This window comes from Crocodylus porosus, unplaced genomic scaffold (assembly GCF_001723895.1).
Source record: "Crocodylus porosus isolate Cpor-Errol unplaced genomic scaffold, CroPor_comp1, whole genome shotgun sequence".
Lineage (NCBI taxonomy): Eukaryota > Metazoa > Chordata > Crocodylia > Crocodylidae > Crocodylus > Crocodylus porosus.
Window position 1 is genome coordinate 439,862 of NW_017728922.1, and position 18,564 is coordinate 458,425.

The 18,564-nt window shown below is 47.0% G+C and overlaps 2 protein-coding genes and 1 long non-coding RNA gene across 4 annotated transcripts in view; 1 reads left to right on the top strand and 2 right to left on the bottom strand.

Annotated features, from left to right (window-relative positions):
* Nucleotides 1–10,983, bottom strand: part of LOC109313081 — a 21,631-nt gene extending 10,648 nt beyond the window's left edge. The window contains exons 1-2 of the long non-coding RNA XR_002101962.1: nucleotides 10,901–10,983; nucleotides 4,789–4,795 (exon numbers count right to left, since the gene is read on the bottom strand). This is a non-coding gene — a long non-coding RNA (uncharacterized LOC109313081). The remainder of the gene's footprint in view (nucleotides 1–4,788; nucleotides 4,796–10,900) is intronic.
* TTLL9 (tubulin tyrosine ligase like 9) lies at nucleotides 1,262–12,952 on the top strand. 2 transcript variants are annotated; one of them, XM_019539473.1, is made up of 12 exons: nucleotides 1,262–1,600; nucleotides 2,773–2,884; nucleotides 3,774–3,959; nucleotides 7,276–7,344; nucleotides 7,655–7,745; nucleotides 8,380–8,420; nucleotides 8,508–8,595; nucleotides 8,885–8,943; nucleotides 9,339–9,535; nucleotides 10,961–11,074; nucleotides 11,620–11,744; nucleotides 12,378–12,952. In XM_019539473.1, exons 1-12 carry the CDS (start codon nucleotides 1,461–1,463, stop codon nucleotides 12,446–12,448), a joined length of 1,293 nt encoding a protein of 430 aa, XP_019395018.1. In that variant the 5' UTR covers nucleotides 1,262–1,460; the 3' UTR covers nucleotides 12,449–12,952. The 2 variants fall into 2 exon arrangements, with proteins under 2 accessions (XP_019395018.1, XP_019395019.1); XM_019539474.1 differs by having other exon boundaries at nucleotides 1,270–1,651.
* A 1,925-nt stretch (nucleotides 12,953–14,877) lies between these two features.
* The window catches only part of PDRG1 (p53 and DNA damage regulated 1), a 4,262-nt gene continuing 575 nt past the window's right edge, over nucleotides 14,878–18,564 (bottom strand). Inside the window, exons 2-5 of the mRNA XM_019539779.1 lie at nucleotides 18,487–18,562; nucleotides 16,940–17,014; nucleotides 15,665–15,745; nucleotides 14,878–15,307 (exon numbers count right to left, since the gene is read on the bottom strand). Of these exons, the coding sequence (XP_019395324.1) occupies nucleotides 15,225–15,307; nucleotides 15,665–15,745; nucleotides 16,940–17,014; nucleotides 18,487–18,562 (315 nt within the window). The 3' untranslated portion in view covers nucleotides 14,878–15,224. The remainder of the gene's footprint in view (nucleotides 15,308–15,664; nucleotides 15,746–16,939; nucleotides 17,015–18,486; nucleotides 18,563–18,564) is intronic.

The window sequence follows — 18,564 nt, forward strand, 5'->3', positions numbered from 1 at the left end:
GGTTCCTCCGGGGTGCCTCAAGCCTCCCCGGCGGTGTCTCGGGGCTCTCCGGGGCATCGTGGGGCTCTCTGGGGTGTCTTGGGTCTTTTTGCGTTGTCTCGGGTCTCCCCAGGGATGTCTTGGGTCTTGCTGGGGTGATTTGGGGCTCTCTGGTGGTGTCTTTGGGGCTCCCTGGGGTGTCTCAGGTCTTTTGGGGGTGCCTCGGGTCCATCCAGGGGTGCCTCGGGTCCATCCAGAGGGGCCTCGAGTCTATCCAGAGGGGCCTCGAGTCTATATGGGGTACATCTAGTCTATCCAGGGGGGCCTTAGGTCTCCCCAGAGGTGTTTTGGGTCTTTCCAGGGTGCCTCAAGTCTATCCAGCGGGTCTCGGGTCTCCCCAAGATGCCTCAAGTCTATCTGGGTGCATCAAGTGTCTCCACAGGGCCTTTAGGTTTCTCCAGGGGGCCTCAAGTCTCCCCCGAGTGGGCTTGGGTCTCTCCAGGGGCTGGGATCCTATCCACGGTGCCTCAGGTCTCTCCTGGGCCCCCCCAGGGCAGCCCCCAGTCTGTCGTGGTGCCTCGATTCTCCCCAGCAGGGTCTTGAGTCTTACTGAGAGCGACTGATTGAAGGTCCAGGAAGTTTTGATGCAGAAGCTTTGCCCCTAACTCCTGCGTTCAATAGCTACAGATGCCCCTTTCCTCCGAGAACGTGTCCAGTCCCGGTTTGAATCCGGTTCAACTGTCAGCTTTTGCATCCTCTTGTGGCAAGGAGTTCCACGCTTGGATTGCACGCTGTGTGAGAGAGAGAGTGCCACCAAAGTCCAGGGCAGTGTTTCATCAGTACAGACCCCTTCAGCCAAACAGGTGGAGCCCGGCCTGGTCTCCTGCTGCTTCTCCTGGCCAGTCTCCCTGGAAAGCTGTGGGGAGCCTGGGTGTCAGGGGTCCGTGGCCGCCTGGTCTGTGGAGGGTGGAAACTAGTTGTGGCCTGTCTCCACACATGCTTGCCACAAGCACAAATTTTACCCATGGTTCTCTCTGAAGAGCTTTGAAAAGTTGCATTTTTTCTGTGCAGAAAATCATCTGCCTCTTTCCGACTCCCTGTAAGACAAAGCTCAGTGACATACTTAGGAAAGATGTCGAGAGACTCTATGGAGAGAACATTTGGACGCTTATCTTGCTGGGATCCTTTGACCCCAGCTGACTTCCTGCCCTTGGCGGGGGGCTGGACCCGATGATCTTCCAAGGTCCCTTCCAGCCCGAATGTCTATGAAATCTATGAAACTGTCAATATGTTGCTGACTTGCGAGCGTATTTCTAGGCAAATGCAAGCAGGCGCCACGTAGGTAGAAGATGTAGCCAGCAGGCAACACAGCAAATGTAGAGTCATGGTTAGAAGGGGAGAGGGAGGGGGGTCAACCTTGCCAAGTCCTTTCCTCCCTCCAGCCAAGACTTCGTGTGAACGCAAGGGCAAGGCATGCATTCATGGCAGGGGAGCTTGGGGATGAGTGTGCGATGTGTCTGTTTTGCAGAGAGCCGAGAGCTTGCATCCGATTCAAATGCGCGCTCACAAACACCATCCTAGACGTTCTTCGCCAGAGACCTGGATGGGTTGAAGTGAAAGAGTAAGCTCCAGACTCCTTCCCTTTGGGGCTGGGATCTCTCTCTCTCTCTAGGTACCCTATCCAAACAAGACGGTGGGGACCACGGTCTTCCACCAACCCCCTGTCTTTGAGGCGTTTTCCAATGTCCATGCCTTCATCCATTTAGACAGACTGTAAAAGGATGAATGTATTGACTGGGGTAGCCTTTCTGTTTGTCTGGCTGTATGCAAGTGCACCTGCCCCGTTTGCAGGGGGGTGTTAATACAAGTCCTCAACCATCGGTGCTGGACTGTGTTGCCCCACTCCTGTGGACTAGGTTGGCTGCGTTCAGAGCCCTTTTAACAAAGTAGAGGCTGATTGATTGTGTTGTTGAAGCTGGCTGACCCTGTTTGCAGAACAATTGATCTCCACAGTGCTTCGAGGAAGAGAAGATGTTTTTGACCCCTATTGTTAGACATGGCTGGAAAATAACAGTGCAGACAGTCACTCGGCTAATCTGCCTCGTTCCTTCGCTGGCTTATTATTGCAGCCTTTCTTCCTGTCTCAAGGTCTTTCTTCTTCTGCTGATTATCTGGGTCTAAAAGACTAGAGACAGCTAACTAATTTCTCAGCTTTTGCTGACATTAATTCACTTGCCGCTAATCGGTGACACCTTAAGCAGGATCTTGTTTGTGCTCCTCGGTAACGTGCCCTGACTCGGGGAGAAGAATGTGACACACTGAATTGGAGGGAATTGGCTTCAGTGAAGTAGCTGAGGGCAGAGTCTGGCGTGCAGTAATGTGTGAGCAGCCTTGTGAAAAACAGAGAGACCTAAGCGAGGTCTCTGGTTTCAAGGAGATGTCCTTGAGGATCTGTTCTGAAGAAAAAGCAGCCCTGTGCAGTTCCCGGTCCACTTTGGTGTGTTTAGCTAAGTCAGCTGAGCTTCTGGAAAGCAAGCGTCACGGCGCTTCCTTCCTTGGGTGTGCCTGGACACGGACGCGTCTAGACCCAAACAGGTCTTTAAGGGCATCCCTTCAGGTAGAGAGCCTACATTTTTTAAAAGAGCCAAACCAGCACGTCCAACCCTATGTGCATCGAGGTTTTTCTTGAGTCCGTACAGGTGGGAGGGGAGGGGGAAGCCATTCTGACGGTACCTGGGGGCAGGGACGCTGAACCTGGTACTTTCCTGTCTGGCTGTATCTGTCTCTCTCCAGCGAGGGGGAGTGGGATTTTTACTGGTGTGATGTTAGCTGGCTTCGGGAGAATTTTGACCATACCTACATGGATGAACGCGTTCGTATCTGCCACTTCCGCAACCATTATGAGGTAAGAAACTATGTGGGGTGGGATGAAACCAGAATGGCTTGCGGGGATGGTGACAGATAGTGAGTTTCCATGCAAAGAGTTTGCAGGGGAAAATACCTTGTACTGCTCTCCACCCACACAGTGAATTCCTTCCTGGCTGCTAGGCGAATATCTCTTTAGACTCGATTGATGTTTGTCCTATCTTGGGAAACCAAAAAGGTTGCCTTGTTCAGGACTGCTGCATGAGGTTTATCGTATTCCAAGACAGATAAATCTCATGAAGGCTGAGCAAGTCTCTCTCAGAAGTCCAGGGACCTGCCGCATATGCTACATGGATGACAGTCAAGAGAGACTGGACAGTCACCTCGCTGGGGTCACTTAACCCCGGTTGTCTTCTGGCCTAGAGCGGGGGGGATGGACCCGGTGATCTGCGAGGTCCCTGCCAGCCCCTGACAATCTATAAATCTATGACTGTTTTAGGAAAACAAGTTATAAGCCCAGTTAAACCCAACACGGTTAAAGCATCTGCTAAAGAGCCCCTCTGCACTACTGGGATTTGTGTTTTATGTGTATCTAAGGACAATTGCAACCAGGCGTTCTGCGTAGGCAGATGCTAGCACTTGGGCTCATGGAGATCAGCATAGCACCTGGACTAAAAGGCACCAGGCCAGGAATAACTGTGGGCCCTAAGATGGGCTCCTTTTAGCTTCTCCAGGTTTTTTCAGAGAATAAAAAGAAAACTAATTCATACGTTCCCCTCTACAGAGAGGGAGAGAATCTCTAGCTCTTCCTATAGTTTTCCTCCGCAGAGAGCTATTTTCAAGTGTCACCAGAAACGTCTTATCTTTAGCAACTCATGTGAGAAGAATGGTGCTTTAATTGGTGTTAGCGTGCGTTTCTTCCATCTCAGCTGACTCGGAAGAACTACATCGTGAAGAACCTGAAGAGGTTTCGGAAGCAGTTAGAGAGGGAAGCAGGGAAGCTGGAGGCAACAAAATGTGACTTTTTCCCTAAGACCTTTGAAATGCCGTCGGAATACCACTTGTTTGTGGAGGAGTTTCGCAAGTATCCTGGCATCACCTGGATTATGAAACCGGTAAGCAGAGTGCTGTCCCAGCCCCAGGGGAAGCAAAGAGGAGACACAATACTGGCTTGAATGTTTGGAGACAGGAAGTGGGCAGTGATGGGGGGTGACAGGTATAAGTGATATGTCGGAGAATGGCTCCCAACCAATCTTCTGGGCATCTTCCCTGGCTGAAATGTTCCTTCTATCGTAACAGCTTATTTCAGCAATTGAAAAATAATCCCATGCGTTTGCAGTTTACCCAGCTGTGAAGATATAAATGTGCAGGTTTCGATGGGGAGGCCTTGTACTGGATAAAGCTGTTCTGCTGAGATACTTCAGCAAATCCACAGAACCTGTAACATCTTGGGGCCCTCAGAGACTAGGATCATATTCTTCCTCGTTACAACTCCTTTGAAGTCATTCATTTAAACCTGAAGTGGGCATGCAGTACAGCTCTGTTAAACTGGACATCTGAATTTACCAACCTACTAGTTAGTGCAGCCTTAGGGTTATACTGGATGAGACATGCTAACGAGCTTTAAAGGGCTACGCTGTGCCTGGAGTGCAGCCTTTTTGGCTGCTCTGATCCTCTGAAATCTCATTTATCCCCTGATATTTGTTCCTTAGATAAATGGAGTTGCACTGAAAGGTAGTAAATTCCACTTGGATGCATATCCTTGGGGCCTAGAAAATATGCGCTTCCTTTAGATATTGCTGCCGTCTGGAGCAGAACCTAAAAATGCCTTGCTGCTGCCAGATGATTCAAGACATTTAACATCATGAATACAGCGCCATGGTGTGTAATTAAATCTACACCCATCTGTGAGACTCACAACAGGACAATCACTTTGGTTTGCACGATAGGTCTGGCAGGGAGGTACAGGACCAGACAGTTTGCCTCCCTCTGCAGGTCAGGCCTATCCGTAAGGGTGGGTTTATGAGTAGTGAACGGGAGGTAATTATGCAAACTAACATGTGAATTACAGCCATGAGGATAACAGCTAGTGATTATCCAAGTCTACAAATGGTAATTTGTGTTAATTGGGAACAAGAAACCTTATATTAAGCTGAATTTTGTGCCCACAACCTCAATTAACATTAGAAATAACTACGATACAATAAATGAGACTATATTAAAAGATTGTGATTACAAAAATTATACCAACAAGTGAAATGAAGTCACTTGTGGCTGCCCTAAGGCTTGCAAGTGAAAATATGTATCCTGAGTGACGGGAGCGGGTGTCCTGCTGTTTCAGGTGGCCTTTGCCCAGGTTGTAGGTGAGAAGGTAGGTGGAACTCAGTGGGGACAGAAGTCCCCCGTGGGCTGGTCTGTCACAGCCACCATCTGACCGCAGTGCAGAGCCTTCATTCAGCTCACTCTGCTTCGCCGCTCTTTCTCCTGGCTCTTGAGCATCTCTCTGGACTTGCTCATCTCGTTTGGTTAAATGCTCCTATGAGAGAGTCACAGCTTGCAAATCTAGTTGGAATTAAAAAGTGTAGGTTGCATCTTATTTGGTACCACAGGACAACCTAGCTACTGTCAGCCCACCCCGCCACCTCCGCTAGGACCATACCTACCGCTTGTAAAACTGGAGCTCCTTGCAAACATCTGCCATTTAAAGAAAAGAAGGGAAAGTGATTCTGTTACAACAGCGATTCCTTCCCCCAACCTGCCAATGTACTTAAAGGGAGAATGTGAACTTCAACTTGGAGAGATGATCTACTACCTCAAACCAATGACAGTTTGTAAGTTATGTATCTCGTTACCTGTAAAGCCAGAAATGCTTTTTTTATCATCAAAATGGATCATTAGAATTCCAGGGTGATCAGTGATAGAAGGCAGGTTGTGTTTATCCTTGGCCCATCTTCCTAAGGTCAGGAAGTATTGGATCTTAAAATCAGGATGCCCAGGATTTATAGAAAATACCTTCATTTTTAGAGGTTTAAAAAATGTATTAGTATTAACTTTACTGTCACTCCAAGGCCTGTAGGTAGTAACTAAGGCAACCTGGCTTTACAAGCAGGAGGATGTAAAAAATAGGCACAATAAAAACTTTTAAATGTATTTTAAAAATCTAAGGCAACTTTTCTCTAAAACGTGGAATAAACAAAAGCCAGGAAGGTGTGTGGTGCTATAAAGGTTTTAGTGGCTGTCCTTTGGGATGACCTGCATAACTCACTCATGCCGTCACCACTCAGGAGTAATGTCACCATCAGAAATTCAAGCCAATAAAACCTTGATATCACAACATACCATCAAGTATTTGTTTTTATCCCTCTAAATAAAATAGTGTCTTCAGCCTTTGAAACAAAGTAGGGAGAAGCACTGACCTGTTCTTCAGTGCTGGAATTGTGTGGGCTTTGGGCCAACTTCTCATAATTTAATATTGTACTTGTACGCTGACAGCTTTTAGCTAAAGGGGTTGAAGTTCAAATGAAGGTTCCCACATGCCTTTGTGGAGTGTAGAGGGTATCTGTGGTTCGGTTTACCTGCCTCTAAAATACAGTGGGCTTGTTTAAGGGCTTGGTCCTGAGATCCTTAAGATCAAAGAGAAGCAGGTGCGGAAGGGACCTTGGGAAGTCTAGTCCAACCCCCTGCCGGAGTCGGGCTCATCCCCATCCGAGCTGTCCTATACAAATCCACCATCTAAGATCCCGTAGCTCGGTGGTGCTTATGAGAACTTGGTACCTTTCATTATCAGGTCAAGATAACATGGCAGCTTAGGACAAGAAGCAAAAACGATTCCCTGGGAACCTTTGGGGGAACTTGCAGAAGCAAAATGTAATTACTTGAATAGGAATTTGGCCAATACTGGAATTGAAATCTGTAAGGATAACAATATTAAATGTTCACAAGCAGGCAGAACCTGGCTTTTTATCTTAACCCCTAGGCAACCCCTCTAACAAATCCTTGATGAGAGATTCTTGGCAGCATGCTAATACAAATCATGCTTTCCCAATGCCCCCTGCTGAGTCTCTGGTTTGTGATTCTTTGTTTAGCACCCAACCCAAAATGCAAAGCGGGTGCTTTATAAATAAGTGAATGATTAATCTGATTGTGCAGTGGGCTCTTCTGTAGTCACCTTCTGAAGAACAGCATCTGCCCCTGCAGGAAATGCTAACTTCCGTGAATGGGGTCTGAGTCACCAGGCTAGCGTGCTGAGCAGATAGCGTGCTGGCCGTTGGACTGCCGCTGTAGCTGAGAAATGGGCAGAAGTGTGGATCTTTGTTATATGCCAGGGTGCCCTGGAAGCAACGATTTATTGTAATGATGATATGTGCCCATGTAGAGGTGAGTGGGAAGACTTTAAAGCCAGTAATGCTTTCTTCCTCCCCCACCCTGCAGGTTGGCAGGTCCCAAGGGAGAGGGATTTTTCTGTTTCGAAAGCTCAAGGATATCATTGACTGGAGAAAGGTGAGATGCTGTCTGTCCCCATCTCTCTTTTCTTGGCACCTCACTATTTCCGTGGGGAAGGTCCGCATAGAGCTTAGTTCTCACGGTAATTGTATGCGAGTCACTTGCTTTCAAATACGAGACTCGTCCCTGGCCACCAGGAACATGACAGATTGTCTTGCTGTCCAGCCAACTACACATTGGGCTGTTTCATCCCTGGTTTGAAGTCTCAAACTGAGATGGCATGCCAGAGAGCCCAGTGGGCACTGTTTATTTTCTTCTCGATGGCCATGTTTGAATGAGGAGAAAGAACAGAGGCTTTATTTTACAGGATGGGGTCCGTGCAGATGACCAGAAGGATGAAACCCAAGTAGAAAATTATGTAGCTCAGCGCTATATTGAAAACCCCTATTTAATAGGAGGTAAGATGGGTCTCTAACTAGGCCTGTGCCTGGCTGACATACAGAAAGACATTGTGAGCTCTAATGTCCTGTCAGATAGCAAGGGAAATGCACAGATAACTGTCTAATGAAGGGGCACATCTTATATAGTCAGTTTTTGCCTGACATTAGCTTCTTATGGACTTAAAACATTAGCTGAGAATACTGCAGTGGGTCAGTGCTGCTGTGTCCTGCCAGGGAGAGATTTTGAGAACAGTAATGATCTAGTGAATAATAATCAGAACTACCTCGAGACCTACATATTAAAAAGAAATCCATTCTTTCTCTCTCATATGTTGCCAGGTTGTTCTCTATGAGGCTGTCTGTATGCAGTCATGACCAAACTAACAAAATAGGTTTTAATCCAAGCCATTTATTATTTTGACAGAAGTCAGTGCATAGACACTTATTTCACAGTAAGAGCATCCCACTTGGATCAATTGGACACTTAGGCCACATCACAGATTTCTGCAGATTAGTGTAAGGTGTGAATTAAGTTCCATTTAGTTATTTCAGTGCATGGTTGTGCTTAGGCAGGCTGTAATTTAGGTATCTGTAATGGTCGGCATCAATAATACATACCGCACTATGTGATGCATCTCTCTTTGATTTGCAGGTCGGAAGTTTGACTTGAGAGTTTATGTTCTAGTGATGTCTGTAAGTGCAAAAACCCATCCTTTAAGTGCTGTGCTGGAGTGGAGTTTTCTTGCTGGTAATACTCAGGTTCTGTCTCCCTTTTCTCAGTATATCCCACTGAAGGTCTGGTTGTATCGAGATGGCTTTGCTCGCTTCTCCAATACCCGGTTTACTCTGAACAGCATAGATGATCATTGTATCCTGACCAGTCAGATATTGAGCTTTCATATATTCCTTTCCCAGGTGTTTGGTTTTCCTGGTTCACTTTTCCTAATTTCCTTTTTCTTGCCTTATTTCTCATCTTCATTTTTCCACCAAACATGTCCCTGCAGGGTGTCAGGCAAGGTAGCTGAAGTTTCATGATGGCGGGAGGGAAGACAGTGATGGCATCGGGGGCCAAAGAAGCTGGTTTAGCATCCAAGTTCAGTTTCTAGTTGCATAGAGCATTGTTTGTCTGCACAATCCTTACCTCCAGCTCTTGCCAGATGTTCATCTCACAAATGTAGCAGTGCAAAAGACTGCGCCTGACTACGATCCGGAGAAGGTGAGTGTATGTGTGGCCTGCTGGCTTGTGCATGGGTAAATAGCCGGGCCATGCAGGTGATTTCAGGGACCAGGGTGGCTGTGTTGTGTAGTGACAAGTGAACTGTCTTAGGCACTGGTTATTAGCAGGTGATTCTCTGAGATAAGGTACCCTACTTCTCAGCAGGGCTAAATAGCCAGGCAAAGGCACCGTGCAAACACCTCCAGTCCCCACACTGGCTCGGGTATTTCTGCACAGCACTGCATGGTGTTGTGTAGCTACACCGAGAGGCACCTATTTCCAGGTGCCTGGCTCTCATCAGGGATCATCCGCTGGCTGTAGGGAACATAGAACGATCATTTCCAGGAGGTGGGAAATGCACGCAAACAACTCGCTGCTGTCTCGATGTGTCTCAGGGCTGCAAGTGGATGATTCAGCGGTTCAGACGGTACCTGACTGCGAAGCATGGGGCAGAAGTGGTGGAGGTTCTCTTTGCGGATATGGACAACATTTTCATCAAGAGCCTTCAGAGCGTTCAGAAAATCATCATCAGCGACAAGCACTGCTTTGAGCTATATGGATATGACATCCTGATCGACCAGAACCTCAAGCCGTAAGGGAGCTAGTGAGCATTCAGGGCAGGGAAGACTGCCCTCCCCGGGGAAGGGGAGGCTGCCTAAGCATTTTAGTGATGGGCAGTGTCAGGAGGGTTACTGCCAGCCTTCCTGCTGCTTTATGATTCCAGACACTGTGCATTACAGCAGCAACCCGCGAGCCCTGAGATTCATCCAGCCACCACTATTAGGCCCTTGGGACTAGATATTTAGTGCACTTGCCATAGCCTGAAAAATAACTGTGTGATGTATGGCCTTAGAGGCAACCCTACATTTTTTTTTTTAGACCTGGATGAGCAGTTGCTGTTGATGTCTGAGGGAAACAGACTCTTCAGGAACCCAGGAGGTTTTGAAGGGAAATTTAAACCTCAGTTTGACTCGGTTCAGATTTTTTTTTTTTTAAACACAAAGTTTTGCAAGAACTGCTGGCAATATACCTTAATTGACATTTGCCTATGTGCACACGCATGTTTCAGCAGTTTGCAACCCAAAGGCTGTAAGAATAGCAACATGAAAGTCAATTGTTTGAGGGTTTTTTCCCCATTCCTCAAGCTGAGAATGGGAAAAAAACGAAACAGAGAAGCAACAAGCAAATTGGATTTCTTTTCATCTGTAAATCATACAAAGTGCTATGAATACCATGGGCAAGGAAATGCATTTTAAAATACAATTTAAGATGTGTCTTCTTTTTCATGCCTTTGTTTCCTTCCCTCAAATTACCTGTGGTAGCTAGCATTTTAGTCACAATTCTCAGTGGCCAGTCGGCATCAGTCTGCTGTCTCTACAGTGCCCCTGGGGACAGCTTTATTTAAAGTGAGTTAATAAATGAATTGTGGCTGAACCGTAGTCTTGGGTAATCCTAATTTGTACAATCTACTCTGCTACATTCATAGCCTTCAACCAAACTACTGCTGCAGCAGTGACGACTTGCACAGGCAGAGCTTGAGTAACTTCAGTTGATCAAGAAATAACCTAGCAATGGTAAATGGGAACAAAAGTCACGGATGTAATTGTAGGGCTGAGATGACAGTGGCAGAGTACAGTAATGTATTGCATGCTTCGGGAGATATGCCAAGTTAGACCGCAAATGTTGTTAGGAAAGTGCGGCTAAAGAACAGGCACAGGCTTGCACTATGGAAGGGGTTAAATATGTCCTGTGAATTAGCCCAAAAATCTGTTCCATCTAGAGTTGGTTTTAACTCCAATACCTTTCTGGTGGCTGGAGGCACTTTCTTTATTGCAGCGGAGTACAGGAAAAGCAGCTTTGTAATAGGCTCAGAATGTCCTCTGGCGCGGCGCAGGGTTGGATTCCTGTCACTCCACTTGACTCTTCTCGCCCAGCACCAGTGCAGTGATGTTTTTACAGACAGGCTTTTTAGCCCTGCCTGCTCCCCCTAATTCGCTACTCCTTCTCTTCTACACAGCTGGCTTCTCGAGGTTAACGCGTCTCCATCCCTCACTGCCAGTAGTCAGGAGGACTATGAGCTCAAGTGTCGGCTTCTCAAGGACACGCTGCACATTGTGGACATGGAGGGCAGGTGGGTGAAAACTCACCGTCTCCAAGTGTCTTACCAAAGTGTCTAAACTCTGTGAACTCGTCCCGTGGCTTGGGCGGACAGTAGGTCATAATCCTTAAAGCTGTACGAACAGTTAGCAATTGAATCCCCAGTGCCAGCGCAAGGTAGATTAATTGACGTCTCTGTTTTACAGAGCACAAAACTAAAGCACAAGGAGACTGGGATTCAGAGTTGAAGCCAGTCCTGGGGCTGGAATTGGAATCCTTGCTTCCCAGCTGCCACTCAGACACGTCTCCCCTTTGGTTTTCTTTCGGTATCATGCCTCACACACTTGTCTCCCTTATCTAGCACTGTGTCCTAAGAAGCTTGCCTTGCATCATTTTATGATTGACTTTGCAACTGTGCTAAACCAGGATATTAATAGTAAAGATCTGTCCACTGCAGCATTCAGCTGTTTGGCTTTGTCTCTGCCATGCACAGATTTCCAGCCAATGTGCAGGCAGTGAATCAAATAGCTACGTGTAGCCATTACTCATGTACTTTAACACTTGCCTTGGATATTGCAGGCTGACAGGGAAGGAGAAACGTGTTGGGGGTTTTGACCTCATGTGGAATGATGGTCCCGTCAGTCGAGTGGAGGGGAATGTGGATACCCCAGTGAATGCAAGCTTTCTCACCAACACACATTTAGGTATGTGCTCAGACCCAGATGGCAGGGGGTCCTGCTAGGGTCCTGAGCCCGTATGGTGACAGGAGTAAGGACAGCACTTTTTCACAAGAGTAAAGGACTGGGGTATGAATTAGAACATGGGAGATATTTTTAGTAGGGTGCAGTAACCGTGTGAGGTGGAGCCAGAGAGGGATAAACGCTTTCTAAACGCGCGGGGGGGAGAGGGGGGGAGCAGTCAAACTGCAGATGGAGCCTTGCTGAAAGCTGACAGGGTGGCAGTCATTAGCTTTAAAGAACCATTCCTTAGACCTCACTTGAACTACTACAGATATTCCTCACCTGCTGATTTAATTTTAAAACTATCCCAAAGATCCATGGTAAAAATTGCAGTATCTGCCCATGATGCACTTTTCTAACAGCACTTGCATATTCTTGTTTGGTATCAAGCAGGAATGAAATTCATAAACTGTATTTCCATTAGGCTAAGCACCTCTCCCAGGTTTTCCAGGAGCACTCAGTAGCTAAATATGCCTGGCTGCAGTTTCAAACTAAGCGACTGGGGCGCAGCTTTACCTAAAAGCAAGCGATTATCTCTACACTTCACTCCTTGGAGGGGGTAAGTCATATATAACTCTGTTACTGCTTTCATTTCAGGCTACAACAATGACAGGAAAAAACAGCTGAAGCAGCTTTTCAAAAGTCTTCAGACACAGCAGAAAGTTTAAAGCACTGGATGAGAGAAACCACTGAGGAGAGCACTCACTCTCTTCCTCATGTCGAAGAGCAGCACTTCTCATTTGTCTCTGGACCAGGGACAGTTTTGCTGCCTCAGCACAGGACTAATGTCCACTCCTTGGTTCCTTAGGATTTTCCCTACATGGGAGATGCAGCAGTTAAACAAGCAAATTGTATTTGTAAGCCAGAATAACAATAGAAGTGGGCTGGCTTGTAATCAGATGTGTAACTGCAGCAGGTCAAGGTCCTCTTCCATTGTGGCTGATCAGTTCTTCCTTAAGGACTGAACCTGTTTTGTTCCACACTGGAGGCTATAGCAACACTCAGGCTCAACTGACAGCACGAGCATAAAGGAAACGCCTTATTCCAGCCATTAAATGTAGCTACAGAGTAAGGCCATACTGAGGGCTAGTTTGTGGGATGCTGCAGACCACATCTGCTCCTTCTCAGTCACTTCAGCTCTGCATACCTTAAATAAAATGTTTAATAAGTGTCACTGCTGTTATTCATACAGCTGCAGCTTGCAGAGTCCCCGCTTTGAGGTTACTGACACGGCCAGTTTCCCTTTATGCTACAAGCTAAGCAGTGATGCACCCTCTGCTCAATCAAACAGGAGAAAGGGGGCATGTGAGCTTCCTGCTGCCACTGTCGGAACGTGTCGGATCATAAAACCTGTTGCCATGACACCGTAAGAATAACCTTTACCATTACACGTTATGGAAGCATTGTTAGTAGCTTTACAATCCAGATTATGTGAAGAATGTAGTTATAACAATGCCTTGGTCTCTTTGAGGTGGGAAAAGTAATATGCTACCCCACCACTCACAGAGAAGGTGTAATTTTCTGGAAAGCTATAGGCAAGGCAGTCTGCTAGCTGGGATAATACTTAACATCTAAATTGGGAATCTGAGCCTGAGATGGACAGCTTTGCTTTTAGCAGTTGCAAGCTTAGGCTACATATCGACTTACTTAAAGGTAAGGGTTTCCTTCCCACCTTTCATGCCATTAAAACTGAACTTGTGTATCAAGATCCTTGTTTAAAGGGAATGGGGCAGGCCTTCTGCAGTGCAAACCCACCCTGGTGGGGCACCGTGTATGTGTTATACACGTGCAAGACTGGCCAGGGGAGTGGAGGGTTATGCAGTGGTGTATGCACAGATGGCAGGCTGGTTGGGGAAGTGGGGAAACAGAATTGCTGCTTTGAAAGTCTAACACACTTCTTGTCAAGATGCAGCAGGAGGTCAGCCAGAGCTGCCTGTGGCAGGCATGCAAAGCATACCAGAGCAGACACACCTGCTTCATCAGCTCTCTTGCTTTGCCCATTTCTTGGTCCCCCCAAATTTGAACCGTTTTCTTTAAATCAAGGCATTCCCCAACCAAACCCCACCTTTCTAGGCTTAGTGTTCAGGTTGTGGAAAAAACACTAATATGGGGGTGGGGGTGATAGAATCAGTGATTCTCCCAGACGCCAAACTCTTCTTGCAGACAAAAGAAATGAAGGTCTGGCTTTCCCAAAATTAACATGCAGCACAATTATTAGCATGCACTGTACTACTGTCCTCACTATTTTTGCTAGTGAAGAGATGGAATATGGAAAAGTACAGGTCATTGTGGAATGACCTTAACATTGTCCTTTTAGTGTCTGCATTAACTGGAAACGTGCTTTTACAGGGCTTAGCCCCAAGTTAATTGCATATTTGGTAGTGGATGTTAATATTTAATGTGGAATGGTTACTTTTACTTGAACTAGTATAGAGAAAATACCCCGAGTTCTAGAGAGAACAGCAGGCCCATCCTGTCTTATTAATTACCGTAACTGGGTATACTTGTTATTCCATAAATGCTTAAACCTTCTTTTGGCTCCTGCTAAGCTGGGAGCCTCCATGCTATACTGTAGCAAAGAAGTGCACCAGCTAGTTGTGAAATGCATGAAAAAGCCTGTCAGTTTTAGACTTGATGTTAACACTTTTAGTTTCATTCAGCCTCCCTTCGTTACCAGACCAATGAGATAGTCCTAGTCTGTCTTCTCTAGACTTTTTAAAAATATGTATAGATACATAATGTGTCCCCTTCCCCAATGTAAATCATTCGTTAGTTCACTCTCCTTACAAATTGAGGAAATGGATCCCGATTGCAATAGATATTTCCCATTCAGATTAACAAGACACTATCTTCTTATGCTTCACCCCACTCAGATATTTAAAGCCATTCCAGGAATTTTTGAAGTGCACTGTTCGACTTAAACACAATACTCTCACAAGCTTATACAACCCTGTCTTTTCATTTATGCCTGAGAGAGAGACTGTGGATTCACAGTTCTTTCCCTCCTACTCCTGTTCCTTCCATGAGCATGTACTAGCTCTGGAACTGTGTTACCAAAGATCTTACACACACACAAAAAAACAATGCACACTATTAAGAATGTCCTGTTTTTCCAGTTTTAATAAACCCACTTCCACCCCAGTTATGGCAGGCTGTCAAATGCTGTGAATGAGCCAGTGTTTTAACACTTATCTGTACAGTTACAGTGCCCAACCCTTGGCCAACAACGGGCACTTGCAGTTTCTGGTATGAAAGGATGTCACAGTCTAATTCAGGAAACAAACTTCTACAAAATATACAACTTGAAAGGGATTCTAGGTGTCGAGATGTTCTCCCTAGAAACCTGGAGACTGGGCACTGATTTTTGCACCAGGAACTCTATGAGCGACGGCCTAATGCACCTGATGAGCAACACAGTTGAAGTCCCTGCTGCTGTCACTAGGCTCATCCTTCCAGGATACGATTAATTAGTTTCATTTCCTCAGGAGTCATAGGGTTCAGGTTAAATCCTTTCAGCTCAGCTTTACCTGAGAGAGAACAAGCAGGAAATCAAGATTGGGCTACAAGACATTAACTGTTCCCTGTTGAGTGTTCTCCCAACTACTGTTGGTCCAGAAAACCCAGAGAAGAGCTGGCAGCAGCTGGCAGAACAATTGCCAAAGTTGTCATGGCATGGCCAGCTAGCCTTTGGCAACAACTTATCACCTGGTTAACAGAGGCAGTGGAATCTGCCAAAGCAGCTGCGCAGTAGTCGCAGCCACGTGCTCCAATGCTAGACAATACGCGGCTTTTGCACTGAAGAGAACAGTGTCACTGTTCTAGGAATATGCTCTGCTCCTGGGTGTTGGGACACTGAACATGGTTTCAGACCCTGTCACAAATACCTTGCGCTTCAAACAGATGGTTGACCTTCACTCTCAGCTCTTTCCGAAGGTTGTTTATTTCCTCATCCAAGTGCTCCTGATCTGAGAAAGCAGCGATAGGGGTAATGAAACATTCTACAATATTGTTTGTGAGCAGCCAACACCCCCCAAATTCACAGCTACTTCTGGCAAATCTATTCCAATCTGAACCTCCAGCATGGAGGAGGAAGCCTCTTTTCTTGCTTTCTCTGTGAATTCTTGGGGTCAGGAGACTGGCTGCATCGTACTGGTGCATAAGAAACACAACCCTATTCCGGTTCTCCCAGAATACGCGTGTGCCAGATTCCCCCTTTCCAAGTAAGTATAATGAACTGGATGGTGGAGGTATGAGTCCATTTGTAATGTCAGCATGACCTTTGAACATGATGTGCCATCTCCAGGCTGGAAGCCAAACAGCTGGATCTTCCAAGAAATGTACGTTTGGAGGGGCAGGTACTATCTTCCTGGGGGGAAGGGAGGGAGGACAGATGCCTGTGCAGGCATATATAAGTGTGCAGCTCCTAGAAGTCCAAGCTTCTGTGCTCCACCAAAATATTCACCCATTTTCACAGGTGTTAAGGCCAGAGGGACCCTTACATTACCCACTCTGGCCTCCATAAAGCACAGGCCAGGGAATTCCATCCGGTTACCTTTGTGCTGTTGTAAAACCAACCAACCAACCTTCAATTTCAATGAATGCCCCTAGCTCCTCCTATCGTGAGAGGGAGTGAATATGAGTTCCTGATCTACCTTCTCGAAGCCATTCATAGTTTTATAACTTTTCATCACCCAACTTTTCTATCAAGGCAAAGAATCTCACCCTCAAGAGGACACCAGAGGTCCTCTTGATACTCATTTCTGAAGCCCTTCTACTTCTGCTGTATTCCCTCTATAATGAAGTGATCAGTGCTGCACAAAGTAGTCAGGTGAGTGTGTACCACCAACTTCCTGAACGGCATTCAGATATTCTTAGGGTTATTTCCCAACCCATTCTTCATGGAGTCTAACATCCCATTTGGGTTTCTCACAGCAAAAGATTCCTATACACTACACAAGGAGGCCTGGGTCCTTCTTAGCAGCAGCAGCATACAACCCACTGCAAGGTAGGAAAAGACAAAGTGGCCCACCCGTCAATTCAGTGAATACAAGCACTTGTGCGATAGGGGACGCCCCACATATGTATCCAAGGAGATGCAGGAAAGGGAATGCAGCTTGCAAAATCTCAAGTAAGTTGTCAAAGTCTGGCCTTAATCTTACCTTTCTGCATCATTTCTTTAGTTGTTGATTTTGGAAGGTGAATAAACATATTTCCAAAGCAGACCATCACGTTACCTACAAAGAGAGAGGCAGCTTTAATAAATAAGAATTTTCCGAATGAAAACTGCTCCTCCCCACACCCCTGCCGGGTGCATACCAAATGCAAAATTCAACCAACGGACTAATTTCTGTAGGCCCCTTGATGCTCAACATCAGTCTGCAGCATCAGTTAGGAGAGTGTCTACAGGCAATTAAATGTGATTCAGTCTCATAAGACCTGCGCAAGGGTGAGTTAGTCACCAAACAATCCACCCATGCACAGATGAACGCTGACTGCGAGCGGGCTTTATTTTGTTTCACCGCTCAGAAATGAAGCAATATTTACTGTGGAGAGGAGGCTTTGCCTGCCACTTTGAAGTGCGTTTCTCGCCTGGAAGGTGACTAGAAAATATAATTATGGAAGTGTAAAAGTGATGTAACAGCAATGGTCCAGAGATGGGCCAACAGAAAATATCACCCTATGAAATCGTTGCCTGTTGCATCAACTGCATAGCTGGGATAGTCAGACGAGCTTTGAATAGACCCAAAGACGAATGTCTTGCATTCAAAGCTTGTCTCACTATCCCAGCGATGCAGCTGGTGCAATACAAGACATCGCCCTAAGAAATTCTTGCCTCTTATATAAAACATATCCTTCCACATTTATTCTCTATAAACTTAAAAAGTGTATTCCTTTCCTGCAAGTTCTTCAACCGTAACTTGGGCTTTCATGTCAACGTTGGCTTCCTTCTGCCTCACCTGTCTGTTTACATGAAGCTTTGGTGAATGATTCTGTTCATAAAAACCAGAGACAAGTGGGGCTGGAAGGGACCTCCAGGGCTCATCGAGTCTAGCCCTCTGCTTGAAGCAGGATCGTTCCCATCCAAACCAGCCCAGACAGATCCATAACCTAAACTCTGCGTAAGATGATGGCAACCCTGCCTTAACCCTCGAACCTACCACGGGTGAAGCAGGGGAAGATTCCCACTCTCGTGAATCACTGTTGATGGACACTCAAGAGATCCTGGCTGCACCCCCACTGCAGAGGAAGGCAGCCCTCCCCCCCGGTCTGACTAGGGCGTGAAATGCCTTCCTGACCCCAAATACAGCGTCAGTCCGGCCTGGCGCAGGGGGCAAGGCCCAGCAGCTGGGACCTCCAGGTACCAGCGGGAGTATCGGCAGGGCCCAGCCAGGGCTGCAGGCAGCGCCAGCACCTTGACTCCCGACACGTCGCAGAACGGGGGGCACCGGGGCCCGGCTTGGGGCAGTCCCGGCCTCGTGGTGCTCTTTGGCTCCCTGCCCGAGGGCAGCTGTCCAGGCCGCCCCAGGCCCCACCGCCCCCGAGTCGCTTCGCTCCCACTTCGTTCCTGCCCTCAGGAAAACATGGGGCGTTCTCCCCTTGCCAAGAACCGAGGCAGCCGGGGCGTGTTTAGCCTAACGGCTGCCGGAGAAACCGAGACAGCCACAGCAGAAGCCACGCGTTTAACGTGACGGCTGCCGGCGCTCACCGTCGGGGCGCGGGTCCTTGTGCAGCGCGCGCAAAGCCTCGCGGTTCCGGTTCCGCTTGACGTCCAGGTCCACGATCT